The sequence below is a fragment of the Anopheles funestus genome, chromosome 2RL (genome assembly GCF_943734845.2).
Source record: "Anopheles funestus chromosome 2RL, idAnoFuneDA-416_04, whole genome shotgun sequence".
NCBI classification, from domain to species: Eukaryota; Metazoa; Arthropoda; class Insecta; order Diptera; family Culicidae; genus Anopheles; species Anopheles funestus.
The window spans coordinates 87,535,690-87,554,690 of record NC_064598.1 but is presented as its reverse complement, the minus strand read 5'-3'; the positions used below and the strand labels follow the sequence as shown (position 1 = coordinate 87,554,690).

Sequence of the window (19,001 nt, the reverse complement as noted above, 5' to 3'; positions counted from 1 at the left end):
GCGTACCTGACAGCTGTGTGCATTTGTTTTGATTTTTAAACTGACAGAACAATCCATTTCTGGTGCAGTAAACGATATCGTGGAAGACAAATTGCGCAACCAAACCCCCATTCGAATGCAATGAAATAAACCGCACTAACTCGATTGCCTGGAATGAAAGCCGTTTACTTATTTTTGTACAATGTTTTAATTTTACGCATAAAATGCACCTTTACAACGTGCATGATCCAAAGCTAAAAACATGTCGCTTCGGTGGTTCGTTTGTAACTGGCGCTAGTAACCGTCGTCTGGCTACGACTATTTTGGAGTTGAACGAACTCAAAAGAGCACTATTTTGCTGTACTCCATCGGCACGCGTTGCGGCACCCGGAAACGTACTGTTGCTGCTGGTAGGATTTGTTGCTTTTAGAGCACATGCGGTCGTTTTTAACGGAATCGACCGACAACCCGGAAATCTAAACCCAATACGGGGTATTGGAGTTTGATTTGAAGCAGATAGGTTGGGCAAACGTTTTTCACTGTAATCCTCAAAAGATGACTGAAGCGTGAGTTTTACCGCGGACGCTCGAGGGATGTATGGTGGAAGCCGCTTAGGAACTACCTTGGCTACCACTCTGTAGCAATTTTTGATAGCTATAACTTTCAACCTTTTCTTGTGATACTTCAAGTACAGCTTTTCGATGTATTCTGAAAAGATAGAGGAAACTTAGTTTCAAAACAGTGTCCGTAGCTACGTGTAGCATTGCCACTTACGATCGTATGAAAACATAAACGGCATCAAGCTATCGCCACAAATGTCGTTCAAATATTCGTAGAAGAAGATATCGGAACGGCCGTTCATGAAAATTCCTGCGCTCTGTAATAAAGACGACATACAATTTAAAAAAAAATCATTTTACGCAACTTGTACATTTGCAGCAAAACTTACACTAAAATGTGGTATCAAATACTCCGGCATCGTTTGGCTGTCGATGTGATAAAAGTAGGGCAACAGTTCCCGCAGTGCAAATTCCCCAATCGCCCAAAGTCCTCGAAAAATTCGCGACAACCAATTGTAGTCGATTGTGGCCGTTTTCCTTTCCTGGAAGTATCGTTGCAAACGCTCCACCAGCAGAAAGGTGCACTCTTGCTCGACAAAACCCCACTTGCTTGCACACAACCCGATCACCCTGCAGACACTATCCACCAAATAGTCCTCACATATCAACGTTGTAATGTTTTCGCTTTCTAGCGTGGTCGAGTTGGGATTGTTCACTTCGCCCCCACCGTCGCTACTTTCCGACATCGGTAAACTAACGTTTTCTTCCGGATCTGCGTCAATGATCGTAGGCGGTGTGCCGGTATCAATCTTGCTCTTGCTTGCATCCGGCTTGAGATCAAACATGGTCACATCATTGTTTACTGCTGTCCCTGTGACGGTGGCTGCTGCAGCGGCAGCACTAGCCGCAAGAGAGTTTAACATTTCATTCGTCAACATACCGGAATCGTGAAGGGCGGCAGAATGTTCGTTGTGACCACTCGATCCCACTACCGTACCTGTCGCTTGTTGTACAATAAAGTTCGACGCATTTGCATCATACGCATCGGGGTCGAATTCGGTTTTCACCTGAAACCCATCTACCACACCCTCGGCAAGCGATTCTGATCCGACCATACTCTCATCTACACCTTCCTGCTTGCCCAACCCTTGCACCATCGAGAAGAGAGCTTCGTATTCGTCCTTGATGTTGAGATCAATCCCATCCGCTCCGTCCTTTATGTTTTCAATACTACGCAACAGTTCCTCGGTGGCGTTCGAGTTGGAATTGTTTGAATCTTCCGCTGGGGGTAAATTATTTTCCAACAACGACATCGGATTGGTGAAAAGTGGTGAAATATTATCCAACACCTGTTGCTGTTGTTGCTGCTGATCCTGCTGCTGTTGCGGATCAGTACCAGCGAGTGTTGCCACCGGTCTCTGGACAAGATCGTTCGTCTGCAGTAATTTTGCATGAACGAAACCGGCGGGACCGAGTAGCAGGTTTACAAACAGCTGGCTAAGCAGGCTTAGCTCCAACGTCAGGTCTGAATGAGCAACGTGAGAATTCTGTACCAACGCCTCCAAATACTCCAATGATCGACGCAACGTTTCCTCAGTATACTCGAAACCTAGCATTTCGATCGCTTTCGTTAGCAACAGCTTCATCAAAGAAGGCGTATGCCGGTTGTACTGCAGTATGTCGATCGCCGTATTGAAACACGCTTCATCTCCAATGAAAATAGCTGCGAAAACGATGGAAAGACATAATTTTAAACTACATATCTTCTCCCCCGGTGTTAATAGCTTACAATCGCATATATTGTTGTGCATCGTTATCAGATCTTCTGCAATGTCTGCCTCGGCCATCCAGGTGGTGGTAAGTACCGGCACATTATGTTGCTCCAACGATATGTGTTTAATGTATTCTTCACGCAAATCCAGCACTTCATCCTATTTTGAAAGAAGACGTTTTTTTTTAGCAAATTTTTTAACACACACACCAACGTACCAACTAACCGAATTGAAAAAGTATGCTCCATCGTATTCAATCTTGTCCCAGGGTTGATTGTTTGCTCCAACGATCGGCGGTACATCGGAATCTTTCAGCACTTCATTGACCAGATCATATGTAACTCGGCCACTGGAATGGCGGCTGTACGTTTTTATGTTCTGTAAAGGTTTAACAAAGACATTTCTGTGAGTATGAATGTGGTTTTCAACAGATGGCAACGTGTTTCTTACGTTGGCCAATTCCCACAGTTTGTAGGTGGCATCCTCCGCCAGCTTGGTGTACACGTCGGGAGCTACCTCCGTTTCCTGCTTATCGTGCTGTTCCCAAGCGGTGCGTACAGATCGTGAGCTAAGTCCGGCGTACGATTTATAGGAAGACTGGAAAGCAAAAGCGAAGTTTAACAATCTGCTGTTGATTATGCGCTGTACAGACGGCATACCTTTTCTTTGGAAGAACCCATGTTCGATGCATCATTCCCGGAGGAATCGCTCAGTGGTATTGTTTGCTTCTGTGGCGGATGTGGTTGCTGTAGCGTTTGATTGGTGTTCGATGATGGTGTGGAAGTACCCAATGTACCGGCCGAGTGTTGCTGATTGGTACCAAGGATGCTATTGTTGTTGTTACTGCTGGAGGATTTAGTTCGTTGTTTCACCTTCGAAGAGGAGGATTTTTTCGGACTTGGTTTCATAGTGCCAGTCATCCGCATTCCAACAGCAAACACTAGCACAAGACGTAAAACAAGTTGTGGATAAACTTGAAATCGTCCGTAGCATGTGTTGGGTAATAAAAACCACTATATTTTCACGCACCAACACCGGCTGAAACTATTTTTGGGCTACTTTTGGACACGGCCAACTTTGATTAGCCTGGCTGTCAGTTTCGGATGGTAAACAAATTCTGGAAAACGACGTCATGCGAGTTTATACGGTGTGCTTTATATGATAGTTTTTATATTTAATTATTTAAAAAACAAAACCCGAATAGCAAGGACTTTATATCCTCTTTATATCCTCTTTCTCCATTTCTTTTACTAATCATAATTATAAGAAAAAATGCGCCTTCTATTGTTAATTGCAAACGCATACCCTGAAGTGCGTAAAACAATAAACATTCTTTATTTGACATTTGTCAAACTCGAGAACAGCTTCGTACCGCGCATACAAAGTTTCTGAAAACATATATTTATTTGCCATTGTTATCCACTTCTTGTTATTTATGTGATAGAAAAGAAATATCTATTTGTAAGTCGAACCTTCTATAAGTGAAATCTTGCTATTCCCTGAATCAAGACTCCGAAACGAACAGTGCACTCCAAGGACACTTCCCCGATCGTAACCTTCGCGGTTATGTAGATGTCCATAGTTCTACGGAATATTGAATCAATCGAGCACATACTGATTTTAAAAGGTAATATTGTTTACCACGTTGGATCACATGAAAGGCATTGTATTACTAAGACTTTTTTATGCTTACAGTGTGTAGTTAAAACGGTCCCGTTTGTGTTGCAACATGAGCTCCCATGACAAGAGATACGATAAAAGTGCGCCATGGAAGTCGCAAAGTGGTAGTGGCAGAGATTCACCGGAAAGATATCGTAAACGAAATTCGGACTCGCCTACAAGACATTATAATTCATATAAAAACCGACGATATTACGACAACCGTAGCTGGAACTATTCCCCATACGCTAAACGATATTCAAGCGACCACAGTCGGTACAGCAGGTACGAAAGAAAGCCGGAAACTTCCGACGACAAAAAGCAACATGAAGGGGAAAAATCTGAAGTCCCAACAACCGAACGAGGGACAAGGAATTTCACCAATAAAAGTACATGGAGTAGTACCAGTAGCTCCCACATGTGAGTATATTCGCGATTTTCATTTTTGTGTAACTTCCTTTTCATTTTCCTTACTTGTATGATTTATTGCAGCATGCCCAACACTGAAAAGCCTCCATGGCTCATTGAGCAACAACCATTGGAAACAAATTCTGCGCTAGTTGGTACCGAAATTTCCGCGCAAAACAAATTTAACTTTATTTTTCAGCACATAAATGCGGTTTATAGTCAGGTTTGTTGCGATTGTTTTTAGTCAAGGTATATCCCACTTAAGAAACAATCCTCTCCATTTACAGAACGATGAAACACAAGCGAACAGACCGATGTCATTCATCGATAGAATTATTGCAGATGAAGCGATGCGGATGCTATCTGCTGCTTCCTCTAGTGAGGCAACGTCACTTAATGAACCCTGCGAAACGGCAGATGTTGCTTCGAATAATGCCCCGGTCAGCGACGAAACGGAACCGTCTAAACAGGAGGAAGGAAAAGCTGTCTTTGATAGTAAAATTAACGATAAAGTTGGTACGTTTAGTGCTACCAATTCTGCAATGCTGCAAAAAAGCGCCGAACAGGTGACTAAAAAGCTGATTAATCAGCTTTCCACCATGAGCAAGTACGATTTAAAGCACATGATCGATAATCCGGCTGGTAAATACCAAACGGCATTAAACAGACACGCTCAGAGCAAACTGCGAGCCGAGGTAAGGAAGCAACTGAAAAGTTTCGGTCTGGGGAAGCTCGGAAGCTCATGTGTAACAGGCGATGGCACCGTTGAGTCAGATGAAGCAATTGATGCGGACAAAATCCCCACTGCACTGCTAGCAAAGATCGGTCAGGTGTTGGATTTGGAGTTTTTCGATTTGCCACCAACGGAATCATCTGAAGCTATTGAACAGCTACCAGATGTAGTGAAAAGCTCACAATCGAATAGTATTGCGCCCGAATCAAACGGTACGCAGGAGCCGCAAGCGTTATTGTGTAGCACTTCAACATCTATCAATATCGAGTCTGCCGATCATGTTGTGGCCGATCAAACTTTAAACGTCGCTAAAGTTTCTCGATCTCCCCGACCCGCGAAAAACACAACTGCACCCAATTGCTTCCCTAAAACACCAGCAGGTGGACAGAAAATTATTATTCGCAAAGCCAACAAAGCAACAATCTTAAACAAAAAAGCTGTACGCGAAGCAGTGGTATCCACTTTGCAACCTGCAGCTATTAAACCATTTATTAAGAAAAATTTTACTGTTCAAAATTCAAAACAATTGTCTGAAGGAAATAGTAAAAATATTGCTTCGAGTTCAACAAAGTCTTCAACTACAAAATCTTTAGTTATAACGCCAGTTGAAAGCTTAAAATATGTCTCCCAAAATAACGGACATGCTATGAGTAAAGATACCATTACGGATGTGCAGATGAATTCACTGGACAATGTTAATCCTACACCGGGAGATAGAAATTCAGGCGTAAAGAATGGATCTCTTTTACGAGTCAGTACAGTAGAAGAGTTAAACAGACGGCTAGATGAACGTCCCGGTAAAAACCCCGTTGAAATTGACCAAGAATTTGACCAACGAAATGTGATACCGGAAAGAGGGCTAACACGTGCGAATATTTCAAATGCCAGTGATCAGTCAGCAAGCATGGATGCTAACCTGGATTCTATCGCATCTTCAACAGATGAAATACGTAATTTGAATGGTACAAATCATCCAAGCGTTGAAATGCTTACACAAGCTGCGGAATGTACAGCTGAGAATAGGGCTAATGCTGGCCATCTGCAAATTACCCACAATCACAACAATAATGCTAATCGATCCCAGAGTCCTGCCTTATCCATCGTGCAACATCAGAAGCAACTAAATTGCCAAAATGTTCCGCCGCGTATGAACCAAACCGAACCTGTAAACAACACGAATGCGGATATAAGTAAAAAGATAAAAGCGGTGTTGTTAGAATATATGGCGAACAAAAATCAAGCACAAACGAGCATAGATCAAGCTGTTGAAATTGAAAACACTGCCCAGGCGCAAAATACAACGCCAAAAGTAAATGAAGATGAACCGATGGCACCAGTTACGCAGGGTGTACTACCCGATCTTAGTTTCCCAGTACTTAGTTCTTCATTTAAGAAACGCAAGAGACCAAAAAAGCGAAAATTTTCTCCTGCCAAGGTTCTAAAAATGGATGTGCAAACATGCGGAACAGCTGTGACCGATAATGGTCAAATCAATATTCCATCCTGGACTGCAAATTTGGGGGAAAAAGGGGAGAAAGGTAAGGCGAGTCTTTTTGCATCCACAAATAACACCGGTAATGCAAACAATGCATCGGCTGAGTCTCTTACGAGTGCAACGGAGTGGAGTTCTTCACTTCAATCGGCAGAAGTTCTACCAAACGAAGATCATATACTGAACAATGCTTACGATCAGTATTTAGGCAATAGTCTTGCCGATCGCGCACCGGAAACCATGGAACAGCCAACCCGTATTACTATTGCAAACGTTTGTTCGATCTCGGGTTCAGAAGATGTGAGTACATCGGCAACGGTCGTAACAGAAAATGCGGCGAATGCAACCGCCGATAAGAATAGGCTCGATTTACAGTTAACACAAGCAATATCTCTTGCTAAGCCAAAAGACGAAACTACAACATCTCCACATTCAGTACAAAGGATACCAAATTTTGCGCCTTTGGACGATTGTTCCGATGGAAACGTGCACGCCTGGAATCTCTCAACCGAATCGATCGCGGAAAGTAAGGAAGGAATAGAAAGGATTGTATTGCCACAACCGGTCACTGGTAAATCGTCCGAGGAATACATCTTGGGTGGAGATTCCGAGGATAACTGTGTCCCTAACCAGCCATCGCTTGACGGTTTGTCTACTCGCCCAGGCGACCAGGCGCAATTTGTTGCTAATCATTCCTCAGCTCCTTCATTACCTACTCCACATATTGCCACATTGCAGGCTTTGTGTGAAAAAACCGAAGAAATGCAATCCGTCGAGGCACAAGTGATGGAATTGCACAAACGCAAGACACAAATAGACGCCATATTCATGCAGCTGCACGCGGAACGGATGGACATCGATCAGCAGTTGGAAAGACTGCATCATATGCGCAGTCTGCAGATAAACTTAATGCGGCTCAATTTGCTCGAACTGATATCGCCCAATGGCTCCAATGAGTCCATAATGCAAGTTCCGTCGCCCGTCACGTCTGATTCTGGCACGGGTTCGAATGGTATATCGGTGAAGCAAACGATCCAGTCTGGGCAGATTAGTGGACAGACAGGTGTACGGCAGCAGGAACGCACCATACGTCGAATCACACCGATCTGTGGTGATGCAATAAAAATTTTCCAACGCCGTCGTGCACCGTCCGAACGGTCAGCGGAATCAAATCTACCTGTCGTGGATCAAGCGTAAACTTTAATGCAACATATTTATGATTGATAATGTGTTGTGATGTTTTTTTTCCTAATTTTGTGATAAACCTGTTTAGCGGAATAGAAGTAACCGTACCATAAATTTTACCGGGAGCTGAAGGGTTATCCCGCATACGCTGAGCACCAGGACATGTCCAACGGTACTTGGTCCACCTGGTCGAAATATAATCACACAATATTTTAAATCTTCCGGGAACTTCGAAAAGTCACGGAAACTATACAAAAACAGTGTAAAATAAAGAAAATGACTTTGAATAACCGGACATGCGTAATATTTTTTGTAATTAACCGAAATGTATTTTTTTAATAAAATGCCACGAATTAAGTTAGCATCCTGCTGCTATAAGGACCGCCATACTGATCAGCCGCGTTTGAGCAATGGCAGCGGTACTTAGTGTTCGATAAGTGTAATAAGTTCGTAAGTGTAATAAATAATATTGTTCGCAAAGTTTTAAATCATTATCCTATATTAATGGCATCGTTGCATCCTTTTATGATTCGGATGAATAACGTTGATCGATCAACACCTTTTAGCAGCCGGATGCGCAGAAGACGCCTCTGTTCGACTAATTCGAGCATCTCGAACCACTTTGCAGATCCGAACAATAATGAACTGCTTCTACCGATCGTTAACCCATCGCGAAACCGATACAGGCTGTCGGCCTATATTTACAAACCAATACTACCGGTTATCGACGAACCTACGGACACTGCTGAACAATCACCACAGCTGGCTGTACATCTGTTCGAAGGATGCGCTGTAATGTTGTAAGTGTCGTTGGTAGGATCACCTGTCGTGATCAGGATCATTATCCTTCACTTTTGCACAGACGGAACGAGCTAACCATACCGGTGTCAACGGAACGATTTCTTGCATCCGGGCGGCTCACCTGTCAAGATAATGTCGTTACATCGATGGCGTATTACGTTCCGCGGATGGTTCCCGTTGCGATCGTTTCCACCTCATATCCTTGCTACAACGCAGAGTTGCAAACGGAAACGATTATCTACTGCACAAAGATTGAATTCCGCCGCAGATATACATCAGTAGCGACTCTAACGGTCGATAACGATCGATACAAGGAAGATCGTGATCAGCAGCCATCTTTCGTGTCATACGCCTGCTGGAATGTTTCGGAATATGTAGAAGAATGAATGAAACAATCGTAACGAGTCCTTATTATCTGTATTGAAACGTCATTCTTAGGATACTGTTAAGCGAGATTTATCCTCTGTTCTTTCTTCTTTTTGGAATTCGTGTGTTTTTTTTTAAATTAATAAAAAGTAAAAGAAATCTCATGTACATGTACAAACGCGACCTCCTGGATCAGTTATCCTACGCGATTGAGAAACGTCTCGAATACTTCGGTCTCCTCTTTCGGTATCAACTTCTGCTGGATAGCTGCACGTAGCGCACGCTGGCACGCTTGGACATTGTATTTCAGCTGGTAGCTTCGATCTTCCGGTTTGAGCAATCCGTGCTGAATCAGGATAAAGTCACGCAGGCTTCTCAACCGTTTGTTAGTCTTCGCAAACTCGAACGCATCCTTGTACAGGGCTAGCGCTACATCGAGCGCGTCCGGTTGGCTTTCGCACAGTTCCGAGCACTTGATGATGGTGAACGCTGTGTGCACCAGATAGTCATCTTTCGGAATCGCATTTAGGTAATCGCGGAAAGCGGCCACTTTATCCTTATCCGGTAGTGATTGGAACATCGTTTCCGAGGGATAGTGTTGCCGGATGAAGGAATCGACTGTGTTCGGTAGCGTTGAGTCCAGATCGATCGACACGGCAGATATATCGAGCGTGTTATCATTATTAGTGCCGTTCGGCTTTGTAGTACGTTCCTTCAATCGGGTTAGAAGTGCTTCTTCCGCATCTTCCTCCTCGCCCTCGTCCGTGTCGTCATCATCGTCCTGATCACCGGCCGTCTCATCGTCCTCATCCTCGCTTCCTTCCTCTTCCACATCCTCTTCCTCCTCATCATCATCTTCCTCCTCTTCCTCCTCCTCCTCCTCCTGCTCTTCCTCCATGTCACCCGCGTCCTCTTCCAGCTCTATCACACCTTTACGCTCATAGTCCTGCATCAGTTCCCGCAGCTGGTCACAGCATTCCTCTCCAAAGTAATTACCATTCAGTACGAGCGAGCGAAGTTTATTCTTGTTTGCGGCAGCGTTCACTAGCGCAAAGCCACCATCCGGTCCGATTTCGTTGAATCCAAAATCCATCACTTCAAGCTCAGTGTGTCCTTCGTGCAGTGCCTCCCCAATCAGGGTTCCGCCTTTAGTTTTCAGCAAACAATCGCCAAAGTTAAGTTCCCGCAAATTTGGCAGATCCTGCAGTGCGACCGATAATGCCGCAGCACCCTTTGGCCCGATCGTATTATCGTTTAGGTTGATGATCCGCAGATTCCTGTTCATCTTGAACGCTTCGGAAAGTGCTGTGATGCCCACATGATAGATACCGTTCTGTGGTGTTTCGATTTGCTCTAGCGTACCGATGGTAGCGAACGTTTCCGACAGTGCTTTAGCGCCCGAGTTTTCCAACCGGTTGCGCCCCGCTATGAACACTTTCAGTGCAAGAGGTTTGCCCACCTTTTTGCTGGCTTTGTGCCCTTCGAGCAGCGCTTCAGCGAGCATTGTTCCACCTTGGATGCCCAATCCGCAGTTGTTCAGCTTTAATTCCTACCATTAGAAAAGACACATTATTCAACCGTACGCAGGTACTGACATGAAATGCTTTACCTCGAGCGTATAGCAAGTGGCACTCTTTAGCAGATCCACCAGTCCAACCATTCCGTTTGGACCGAGCGCATTATCGGAGCAATCGAGCACGGTAAGCTGTGCACCGGCCGTTATCATACCCTGCCCAAGTGCCTTCAGTGCAATCGGAATTTCTTCCTTCATGCGCCCGGTAAACAGATCCTTCCAAAGTGCTTGCTTCAGTTCAGGATGCTTTTCCAGTGCTTTGCCAATTCCTTTCGCCGCCTCCACACCGAGTGTGTTTCCTTCCAGGTTCAGAAAACGCATATCCTTGCAAGCATTTATCGCATCTATCAAATCTTTGGCTGCAGAAGATCATCGTGCAATGTAATAGAAAGGAAGAAACAACGTACTGGAGCATTAATAACGCGATCAATCAGCGCAGTTGCGTTTTACCGCCAACCGGCAGGTGTGCATTTACCTTCCGCTTCCGTTCCCCATTTGGATGCTTTGCCAACCCACTTAACACCGTGTTGGTCGAGATCGGACAGTGCACTGGTTATGGAAGTTAAATTAAAGGATGCCATTGTCGAGAGAGCCTCCTGAACAGTTGCTTTACTTTCACTAAAATGCGCTATATGCTTGGTAGCAAAGCAACAATTTCGCCGTCGTTTGGTGGATGCTTTTCGTCGCGGTATAAAACGAGCGGGAGGTTATGTTTACCGTTGTTTCCTTTTGTTTAATGCCGTTGCTGTCAACGCGAGTGGCCGTTTGCCGCTTTGCTTGACATTTGAATGTGCTACACGTGTGGTTCGGTTTCTTGAGCGGAGTGCATTGAGTGATTTTCTTTTTTATTTTGATGCAATGTTCAGTATTTTGTAGTGCATTTAGCCACTGGAGAATATTTTCATACCATTTATCTATTTATTAAAATTTCCTTTAGTGCATTTGTTGCATTGAAACCCATTCCCAGCGAATCATATTGCTATCTCGTTCTAACAATTGCGACTCGGTGGTTGGCAGATTTGCTTACTTCATTTTCTACACTATCATTTGTTGCATTCCATCGGATAGGCGCATTTCGACGAAACGTTTTTGCGGAAAAGAGGCACAGAACTAAAACCAAGTGGCAGCCGGAACTGAAGCGATCAAGTTACGGGAAAAAGCTGTTACTCGACATAACTCGTTACTTTCTGGTAAGTTAATCATAACCCAAAACTGTACGTTAATCGTTCGCCAGGAAAGTCAACAGAACCGTAGGATAGATGCGAAAAAAAACCTCCCCACAATATGAGGCAGGGTCTGAAAAAATACAATGGCTCCGGTATTGGAATGTGAACAATAAGTAGTAAGCCATGTGCCACGTTTTGTTCTGTGATGCATAATTCTGGCGAATCTTGAAAAGATCACAATCGAATAGTATCCCCAATCAGTACCATATCAGAAGAATGATATGCAGAGAAATCCAATAAAAGAAAAGTCTTCCGCCCCCGTAACCGATTGAACGTTGCTTTCAGCGAACATTTAAAGAAATCGGTATGAAGCGCATGATAACGGTAAATGTTCGGTTAATTTCTTCTTTTGCTCCTCTCGGTGGCGTTCCACCGTTCCTTCCGCTCGGAAAAACGAAGTGCAAGCAATTGTGGAAAAACGTTCAAAACGAGCCGCAGAGTAGTGATGCGTTTGGGAAAAAAAACAAAAAAAAAATCTCAATCGTTTTCAGTTTTCTCTTCACATTCGTTTGATCATTCGCATTGTTGTAGTGTTGCACCCTAGTTACGCACTGTGTTTGCTTTTCTCGATTTCATGTTACCAGTCATCACCCAACGAAGCGAGGGATAAAGAGAGGGAGGGACCCAATCTCCTTCCGAAAGCACCGTGGAAAATGTATCGGCAGTGAAGCAACTGCGCAACACCTTGATTTGAAGTTTTCGATTTCCGTCCGTGGATCGCGGTTGGCTATGTAAGTCCCGATTTGGGTTGCTACGATCGCCCATGCCGTTAAGAGTCACGTCGTTCATTTCCGATGCACTTTTTGTTTTGTCTTTCGTTGTAGAGCAGCACATTTCACATAGTTGGACACGACATTGCCGAACGCCTTCGAATATGAATATTAATCGTTACCAGGCGGCAAAGAATCTGCAACCGGCACGTTCTTTACGTACCGCACCGAATGCCGGTCGGAATGCGCTCGGCGACTTTGGCTATCCACCGCATTTGGTGGACACGTCCCATCAAGCCCGTGCCGGGCCGATGCTCAACGGGAATCAGCAGGGAATTCTTCCGGCGCAAACGCACCAAAGATCGAGCAGTCAATCGCGCAAACATGATGTGCTACGTACACCGACCAGTGGATCGCATGCTTCCGGTGCGGGCCGATCGAGCGCTACATTTTCTCCGGGAAGTTTAACATTCAACGCCAGTACGCTTACCATCGGCTCACTGTATGAGGTGACCGTTTCATACGTGCAGAATGGTCCGAAACAGTTCATGGTGCAGCTACGTTCATCGGAAGTCGCACTGAAGCAAATGATGGGTGCACTGGCACGGGTGCCGTTACGATCCATCAATCGGAAGCTGCAGCTCGGTATGGCCTGTTTGGCACGCTATACACACAATCATACGATCTATCGGGCTCTCATCACAGCGCTAGGGCAGGATGGAAACTGTACGGTTACGTACGTCGATTATGGCCATTCGGAAACGGTGCATCCGAGCAATCTGTACGAAATTCCACCCGAGTTTCTGCGATATGAAATCTTTTCCACGCGCTTTGCACTTTCCAATGTGCGCCGGTTGGAGGATGTGAATGCGGATGTTGCTGGAATCTTCTCCAAGATGATCGCAGGCAAGGTACTAACGCTGAAAGTCACTCCTCCAGAGGGTGCGGCGTTTGTGTCGTACTGTGAGCTGTATGAAAACGGCGACAATCTGTTCCTGCGATTGCAACAGCAGTGCCAGGAGCAGGTTTACAAATATCCACCACCGGGAAGTCTACAGCGTGGGCCCAGCTATCGGGTGGTTATACGTTACATTGAATCATGCGCGAAATTCTTCGTCCATCGGCTGGACAATGTGGCAGCGTTTGATAAAATGATGGACGATTTGATTGTGCATTGTCAGGGTAGTGGCAGTGTCGTACCGGGCGTGGTGAACGTTGGCGATGTGTATGCCGTAAGCCTCGATCCCAATGATATCTACCGTGCGGAGGTGATTGAAACGGATCCAAAACTAAAGGTGCGTTTAATCGACTATGGTACGAGCATCACTACGCAACGATCGCAGCTGAAGCGCCTGTCGCCGGACTTTCTCCATCAGCGCCCGGAAGCGATCGAGTGCTGTCTGGAAGGGTTCGAAGGATCTATCAGCGCTGATCTGTCGACGGATCAGCTCGAAATGCTCGCGGAAGGTACGGATAGGGAACGGAAACCGTTCAAGTTGATCGTGTACGATATACGCGACGGAAAAACGATCGTCAACCTGCTGGATGAATCGGAAACGCCCGTACTGAACGTGTCGAAGAAGCTGCTGAAGTTGAACAATCCAGGAAAGTTCATAAAGGAACAACAGAGCAATCCTCAGAAGCAGCAAAACAAACGACTGTCCGGAGGAGCCGGTGCGAATGGTGTTGATCCACTGGGGACGTCTGTCGATTCAGCCAAAGCGCAACTTTCGTCCAGTGGCATATCGTCCGGCCATGGCGACTGTATCGATCTGACTAACGACGAATGGAGTGGTGGTCCACCACTGCCAGGCAATCAAAGCTCGGGATACGATCTGCAAGCGGGTGCAAATGTGCAATCGCCTCCGCGCAATGGTCGTTCAGGTGGTGGTGGTGCTGGATATGGACGTGAGAGCAACAACAGCAGCCGAGACTCGTCGACAGGTAACAACAAGCAGGATGCAAAGCGAAATCCGGGAATTGCCACTAATGTAGGAACAACGGCAGGGGTCCGTAATGACATTCCAAGGTTCAACAAGGACCGGTAAGGGGAAAAAATGTTTGCAATGAAATCACGCGTTGAAAATAATGTACCCACACATAATCCCGTTTACAGTGCCCAAATGCCGTACTATTACGAACACGATGATCGTTTTGCAGAACCGAACAGCCCTCCAGCAAATGTAGGGTTGGCCGGCAACGAAGCGAAGCGGAACGAACGAAACAGAATGGACGCTCCAATGGCTGCTGCTGGGGAAAGGTAAGGTTTTGGTATTTGATTTGATAGTCGAATCGTACCATGAATCCATTTCTCTAAAACCCGCCTTTGGATGTTTTGCTTTCTATTTCTAGCAACGCTTTCGTCTCCAGCAACGCACAATCTTCGGATGAATTTATGCCGTACCGTAGTACCTTCCCGGAGCAGGCAGTAACGATGAGCACTAAGCACGAAGTCGTTCTCTCCTGGTGGTACTCGCCGGAACAATTTTACGTTAGATTACGATCCGATGAGGATAAGTACCATGAAATGATGAAGCAGCTGCAAAAGTATTATCGAAATAAGAGCAACCAGCAGGTACATCAGCAGCAGCTCCAGCAGCAACAACAAACCAGTGGAAAGGCCGCCAAACCGTCCACCGGTTCCATTGTGGTAGTACGCCACCCCAAACACAATGCGTACTATCGCGGTCGTGTGCTAAAGTATAACGAGTCCGTTCAGAAGTACAAGGTAGAGTTGGTTGACGGCGGTAATAAGCTGGCACTGTCGATCAACGATCTGTGGCTGGTGGAGCGCCGCTTTACACGGCTCGCTCCAATGGCCATTGCTTGTGCCCTGCCCGACGTTCGATTGCGATGCGAAGTGAAGGAGTTACAGAGCCGCATCGATTCGTACATCAGCAATGACAAACAGTTCGAGACGATATTTTTGGAGCGTGTTGATGGCAAATATCACTGCAAGGTGGAATCGCTCGGACGCGATCTCAAGGAGCATCTGCTGGAAGATGATCTCATCGCGCAGGTTTATGTTGGTAAGCTATCGAAGCAAATGGTATAGATAAAATGGTGTTTATAATGAGTTTTTATTTTATTTTACCTTCAATTCCACAGATATAGATCTGACCCGTTTGAAGGGACAAACATTAAAGGTGCAGCTTGTAGAGCTAAAGAGTCTGAACGATTTTCGTGCGAAATTGCTCGGACATCAAGCGATCTTCAGCTGCCGTCAGGATGACTGTGATTCATCCCTTTCTTCGGCGGATGCTTTGGTGAAGCTTCGTGCACAATGGCTTAATCGGCACTGCTTGGCACAAGTGGTCGATGTATCGAATGATGAAAAGTACGTCATTTTTTTCATTTTTTTATACATGAGTTTTTTTAAAATACCTTTTTCTACTAACGTTCTTTTTCTCAATTGTAGATTGATACTGTCATTATTGATACCGTCGCTAACGGGCCAACCTGAGCCAACGATAGCCGAAATGCCTGTGCTGATGAGTACCTTCAACGTGTATGTTACTCACGTGGAAAGCACGAACTGCCTGTACGTACAGAATGCTCGCTGGAGCGAACAGATCACCAAGATGGCGGACGATCTGTTCGAGTTTTACGAAAAGCAGCAAGAGCTGGTGCCGGTGGCAAATTTGGCGATGAATGAAATGTGTGCCGCCAAGTCGCAGGACGACGGTAATTGGTATCGTGCGAAGATCGTATCGTTGCAGGAGATCGAAAAGATCGAAGTGCTGCTGGTGGATTATGGATACCGCGAGCAGGTGAAGCACAGCGAGCTGAAGGTGCTGGAACCAAAGTTTCTCGAGTACAGTGCGTTTGCCCATCGTGTGTACTTACCGATGGCGGCAATCGCTGATGTAAATGAGGAGCGCATCAAGAACGAAATCAGTGAACTGACCGGATCGTACGAACTGTCCCTTAAAGTGGTGGAGTTTAGAAATGGGATCTGGATTGTGGACATCACCTCGAATGATTATAGCATCGTGAGTGTCCTGAAGGATCGACAATTGGTAGCTGATTTGGATTACGAGACCATTCTCAACCAGCGCCAAGCATCGTCCCCAACACCCGGCGCTCCCGTGCGTCCATCGATCGAAGATCATGAGGCAAAGCATCAGAAGATTAAAGCTAAAATTTGTCACGTCGATAATCCAAGCCAGTTGTTCATTCAGGTGAGTTGTGGAACAGTTGTTGGGGTTAATTTTTATTAAAATTATTTTTCTCCCTCATTCCCTTCCATTGAAACAGCTCGAAAGTGATGAAAAAGATCTTAATCAATTGCAAGAAACTCTTCAAATCATTGCCTCTTCTTTACCACCGTTGCGTGACTTTTCTGCTGACCGTTACTGTATCGCTCAATATTCGGCGGACGATCTCTGGTATCGGGCACTCATCATTGACAGTCACGACGATCTAATCATACAGTTCGTTGACTTTGGCCACACGGACATCGTGACAAGCAACAAGAAGAGTACCCTGCGCGACATTAACGACGATTTGATGAAGTGGAAAATTTACGCAAAACAGTGCGCCATGCTTATTCAGCCCATGTCCGCGGAAGTGGCCGGTACCGATGGTGGTCAAGTCAGTGCTAGCAGTTCCAACGGACGGAAGAAAATGGCCGCATGGAAGGAGGTAGCGACAACGATACTGCGTGCCCTGGACGAGGTGGAGGTACAGTTTCTGGCCGAAGCACAAGGCGTACATTACATCAGTGTGCGTAGCAGTGAGAAAGACATTGCCGAGATGCTGGTGGAGAAAAAGCTGGCCACCCGTTTGCTGTACGTACCGTCCGGTCAGCGTTGCTTCACTAGCCATACGGAATCGATCGATGAGTTCTATCTGCAGCTGGAACGCGATGTCAATCCGCTCGATATGATGGCGAACTATTTGGCGGACGTTAGCAAATTTGCCGATGTCGAAGAACCGAAGGTGAACATGATATGTTTGGCCGAGTTTGCGGACGATGGGTTGTGGTACCGGGTGCAGGTGTTGGCCATACCGCAACCAGGCACATATGAGGTACTGTTTGTGGACTACGGAAATGGTGCTACCGTGCAGAAGCTCAAGCAGCTGGAACCGAGTATCGCCGAGCTGACGCGCCTCTGTACGAAGTGTGCACTGCGGTTACCGGAAAACGTGAAAAGTTGGTCGGCTGAGGCACAGGAAAAGTTTGTCGAGCTGACGGCAATGGGCCAGACGGTGTTTACGGTGCAGCTGCACAGTCCCGGACCATCGTTCGCTACCGTGGAGCTGTTTCTGGAGGGACGCAACATTGTGGATCAGCTGGTGGCACTCTGCGAGAAAGGACCCGGTTCGTCGACCGATGCGATGAGCTCGAGTTTCTTCCTGGGCGACGACAACAGGCTCGATGACAGCTATCAGCTAGAGGACGACAAGGTGCACATTAGCCACGTGAACTCACCGGCGGAATTTTTCATCCAGTTCAACAACAGCTTCGATGCGCTGCGCAACATGGAGGAATTGCTAGCGTCCAAAGCGAAGCACTGTGAACCGATCGCCGAGGGTGATATTAGAAATGGGTTGTTCTGTTTAGCGCAGCTCATACACAACGGTAAGTATTGCCGTGCGCTTGTCCTCTCGGAGGTGCACGGCGGTCAGGCCACGTACCATCTGGTGCTGCTGGTCGACTATGGATATCGGGCGGCCGCAACGGACCTGCGCAAGATGCCGCCCAGCATCGAGGAAATGTCCCGGCTGGCGAAGAAATGCTGCCTGGAGCACTATTTGCCAACGGACGAGGTGTCGCTCGGTGCAGCACGCTGGAGCCGATTGCGCAGCCGCCTGACCGAACTGGCCGATTCGGGCAAGGCGGTGTTCACGTTTGAAATTGTACGTAACGATTGCGATCCACTGATCATACGGTTATTTACTCCCGCTGCCGTTAATGTGGAAGATCTGTTACGAGAGAAAGACGTCGATGATACGATCGGTGCGCCCGTAACGCCAGACAATAGCGGCAGCAGCAGTGCAGAAGAAACGCAACGGCGTGCCAAACCGAAACAGGCGTTCTTCAGGGCACTCAGCGATCTGGAGTTTCTGGAGAACTGTGAATCCGCACCAACCACATCGGGTCAACCGTTCTCGAATACTGACAATTAAAGGGTGCGCGGATTTGTGTGATGCGATGGCATGCTGTGAAATGCAAAAAAAAAACGACCGTTACCGATTGAACGGAGGGATGATCAATCATCCCGTTTCCTGCTTTGAAGTGCACGATGCTTCAAACGCCCAAGAGGAGAACGGAGATGATTGCTTTGGTGTAAGAATTCATCCCTTTTTCAAGGTAACGATGAATCGAACAATAATTCTCCACATAGGATTAAGAATCGATAATCAAGTATATAAGCACTTACGCTAGTTGATTTTGTTTTGTTTTGTTGATTTCTTATGCATTACGTTGGTGTTTTTTTTATCGATTATTCTTTCTTTTTCTCGATGTTTATTGAAACGAATTAGTGGACTCGTCAAACGAATTTAAATGAACGTGTATGTATCCCAATTATT

At 46.0% G+C, this 19,001-nt stretch overlaps 5 protein-coding genes across 8 annotated transcripts; 3 read left to right on the top strand and 2 right to left on the bottom strand.

Annotated features, from left to right (window-relative positions):
- Positions 1-149: 149 nt before the first annotated feature.
- On the bottom strand, positions 150-3,376 carry LOC125764057 (uncharacterized). The gene is made up of 7 exons (XM_049427886.1): positions 2,971-3,376; positions 2,762-2,908; positions 2,537-2,689; positions 2,329-2,470; positions 929-2,262; positions 754-856; positions 150-687 (listed from the first exon to the last, which is right to left on the bottom strand). The coding sequence occupies exons 1-7, from the start codon at positions 3,235-3,237 to the stop codon at positions 212-214; spliced, it is 2,622 nt and encodes an 873-aa protein (XP_049283843.1). The 5' UTR covers positions 3,238-3,376; the 3' UTR covers positions 150-211.
- A 240-nt stretch (positions 3,377-3,616) lies between these two features.
- LOC125764056 (uncharacterized) lies at positions 3,617-8,078 on the top strand. Of its 2 annotated transcripts, XM_049427885.1 has the most exons (5): positions 3,617-3,772; positions 3,837-3,938; positions 4,007-4,390; positions 4,463-4,601; positions 4,666-8,078. In XM_049427885.1, the coding sequence occupies exons 3-5, from the start codon at positions 4,041-4,043 to the stop codon at positions 7,798-7,800; spliced, it is 3,624 nt and encodes a 1,207-aa protein (XP_049283842.1). In that variant the 5' UTR covers positions 3,617-3,772; positions 3,837-3,938; positions 4,007-4,040; the 3' UTR covers positions 7,801-8,078. The 2 variants fall into 2 exon arrangements, with proteins under 2 accessions (XP_049283842.1, XP_049283841.1); XM_049427884.1 differs by having other exon boundaries at positions 3,617-3,938.
- Positions 8,079-8,180: 102 nt separating this feature from the next.
- LOC125764066 (uncharacterized) lies at positions 8,181-8,995 on the top strand. 2 transcript variants are annotated; one of them, XM_049427896.1, is made up of 3 exons: positions 8,181-8,238; positions 8,355-8,588; positions 8,651-8,995. In XM_049427896.1, the coding sequence occupies exons 2-3, from the start codon at positions 8,362-8,364 to the stop codon at positions 8,973-8,975; spliced, it is 552 nt and encodes a 183-aa protein (XP_049283853.1). In that variant the 5' UTR covers positions 8,181-8,238; positions 8,355-8,361; the 3' UTR covers positions 8,976-8,995. The 2 variants fall into 2 exon arrangements, with proteins under 2 accessions (XP_049283853.1, XP_049283852.1); XM_049427895.1 differs by having other exon boundaries at positions 8,186-8,588.
- LOC125764058 (ran GTPase-activating protein) lies at positions 8,988-11,265 on the bottom strand. The gene is made up of 3 exons (XM_049427887.1): positions 11,004-11,265; positions 10,565-10,887; positions 8,988-10,504 (listed from the first exon to the last, which is right to left on the bottom strand). Exons 1-3 carry the CDS (start codon positions 11,107-11,109, stop codon positions 9,152-9,154), a joined length of 1,782 nt encoding a protein of 593 aa, XP_049283844.1. The 5' UTR covers positions 11,110-11,265; the 3' UTR covers positions 8,988-9,151.
- Positions 11,266-11,376: 111 nt separating this feature from the next.
- On the top strand, positions 11,377-18,610 carry LOC125764055 (maternal protein tudor). 2 transcript variants are annotated; one of them, XM_049427883.1, is made up of 8 exons: positions 11,377-11,718; positions 12,339-12,485; positions 12,584-14,508; positions 14,581-14,724; positions 14,817-15,493; positions 15,573-15,801; positions 15,883-16,645; positions 16,722-18,610. In XM_049427883.1, the coding sequence occupies exons 3-8, from the start codon at positions 12,629-12,631 to the stop codon at positions 18,594-18,596; spliced, it is 5,568 nt and encodes a 1,855-aa protein (XP_049283840.1). In that variant the 5' UTR covers positions 11,377-11,718; positions 12,339-12,485; positions 12,584-12,628; the 3' UTR covers positions 18,597-18,610. The 2 variants fall into 2 exon arrangements, with proteins under 2 accessions (XP_049283840.1, XP_049283838.1); XM_049427881.1 differs by having other exon boundaries at positions 11,378-11,718; positions 12,579-14,508.
- Positions 18,611-19,001: the final 391 nt, after the last annotated feature.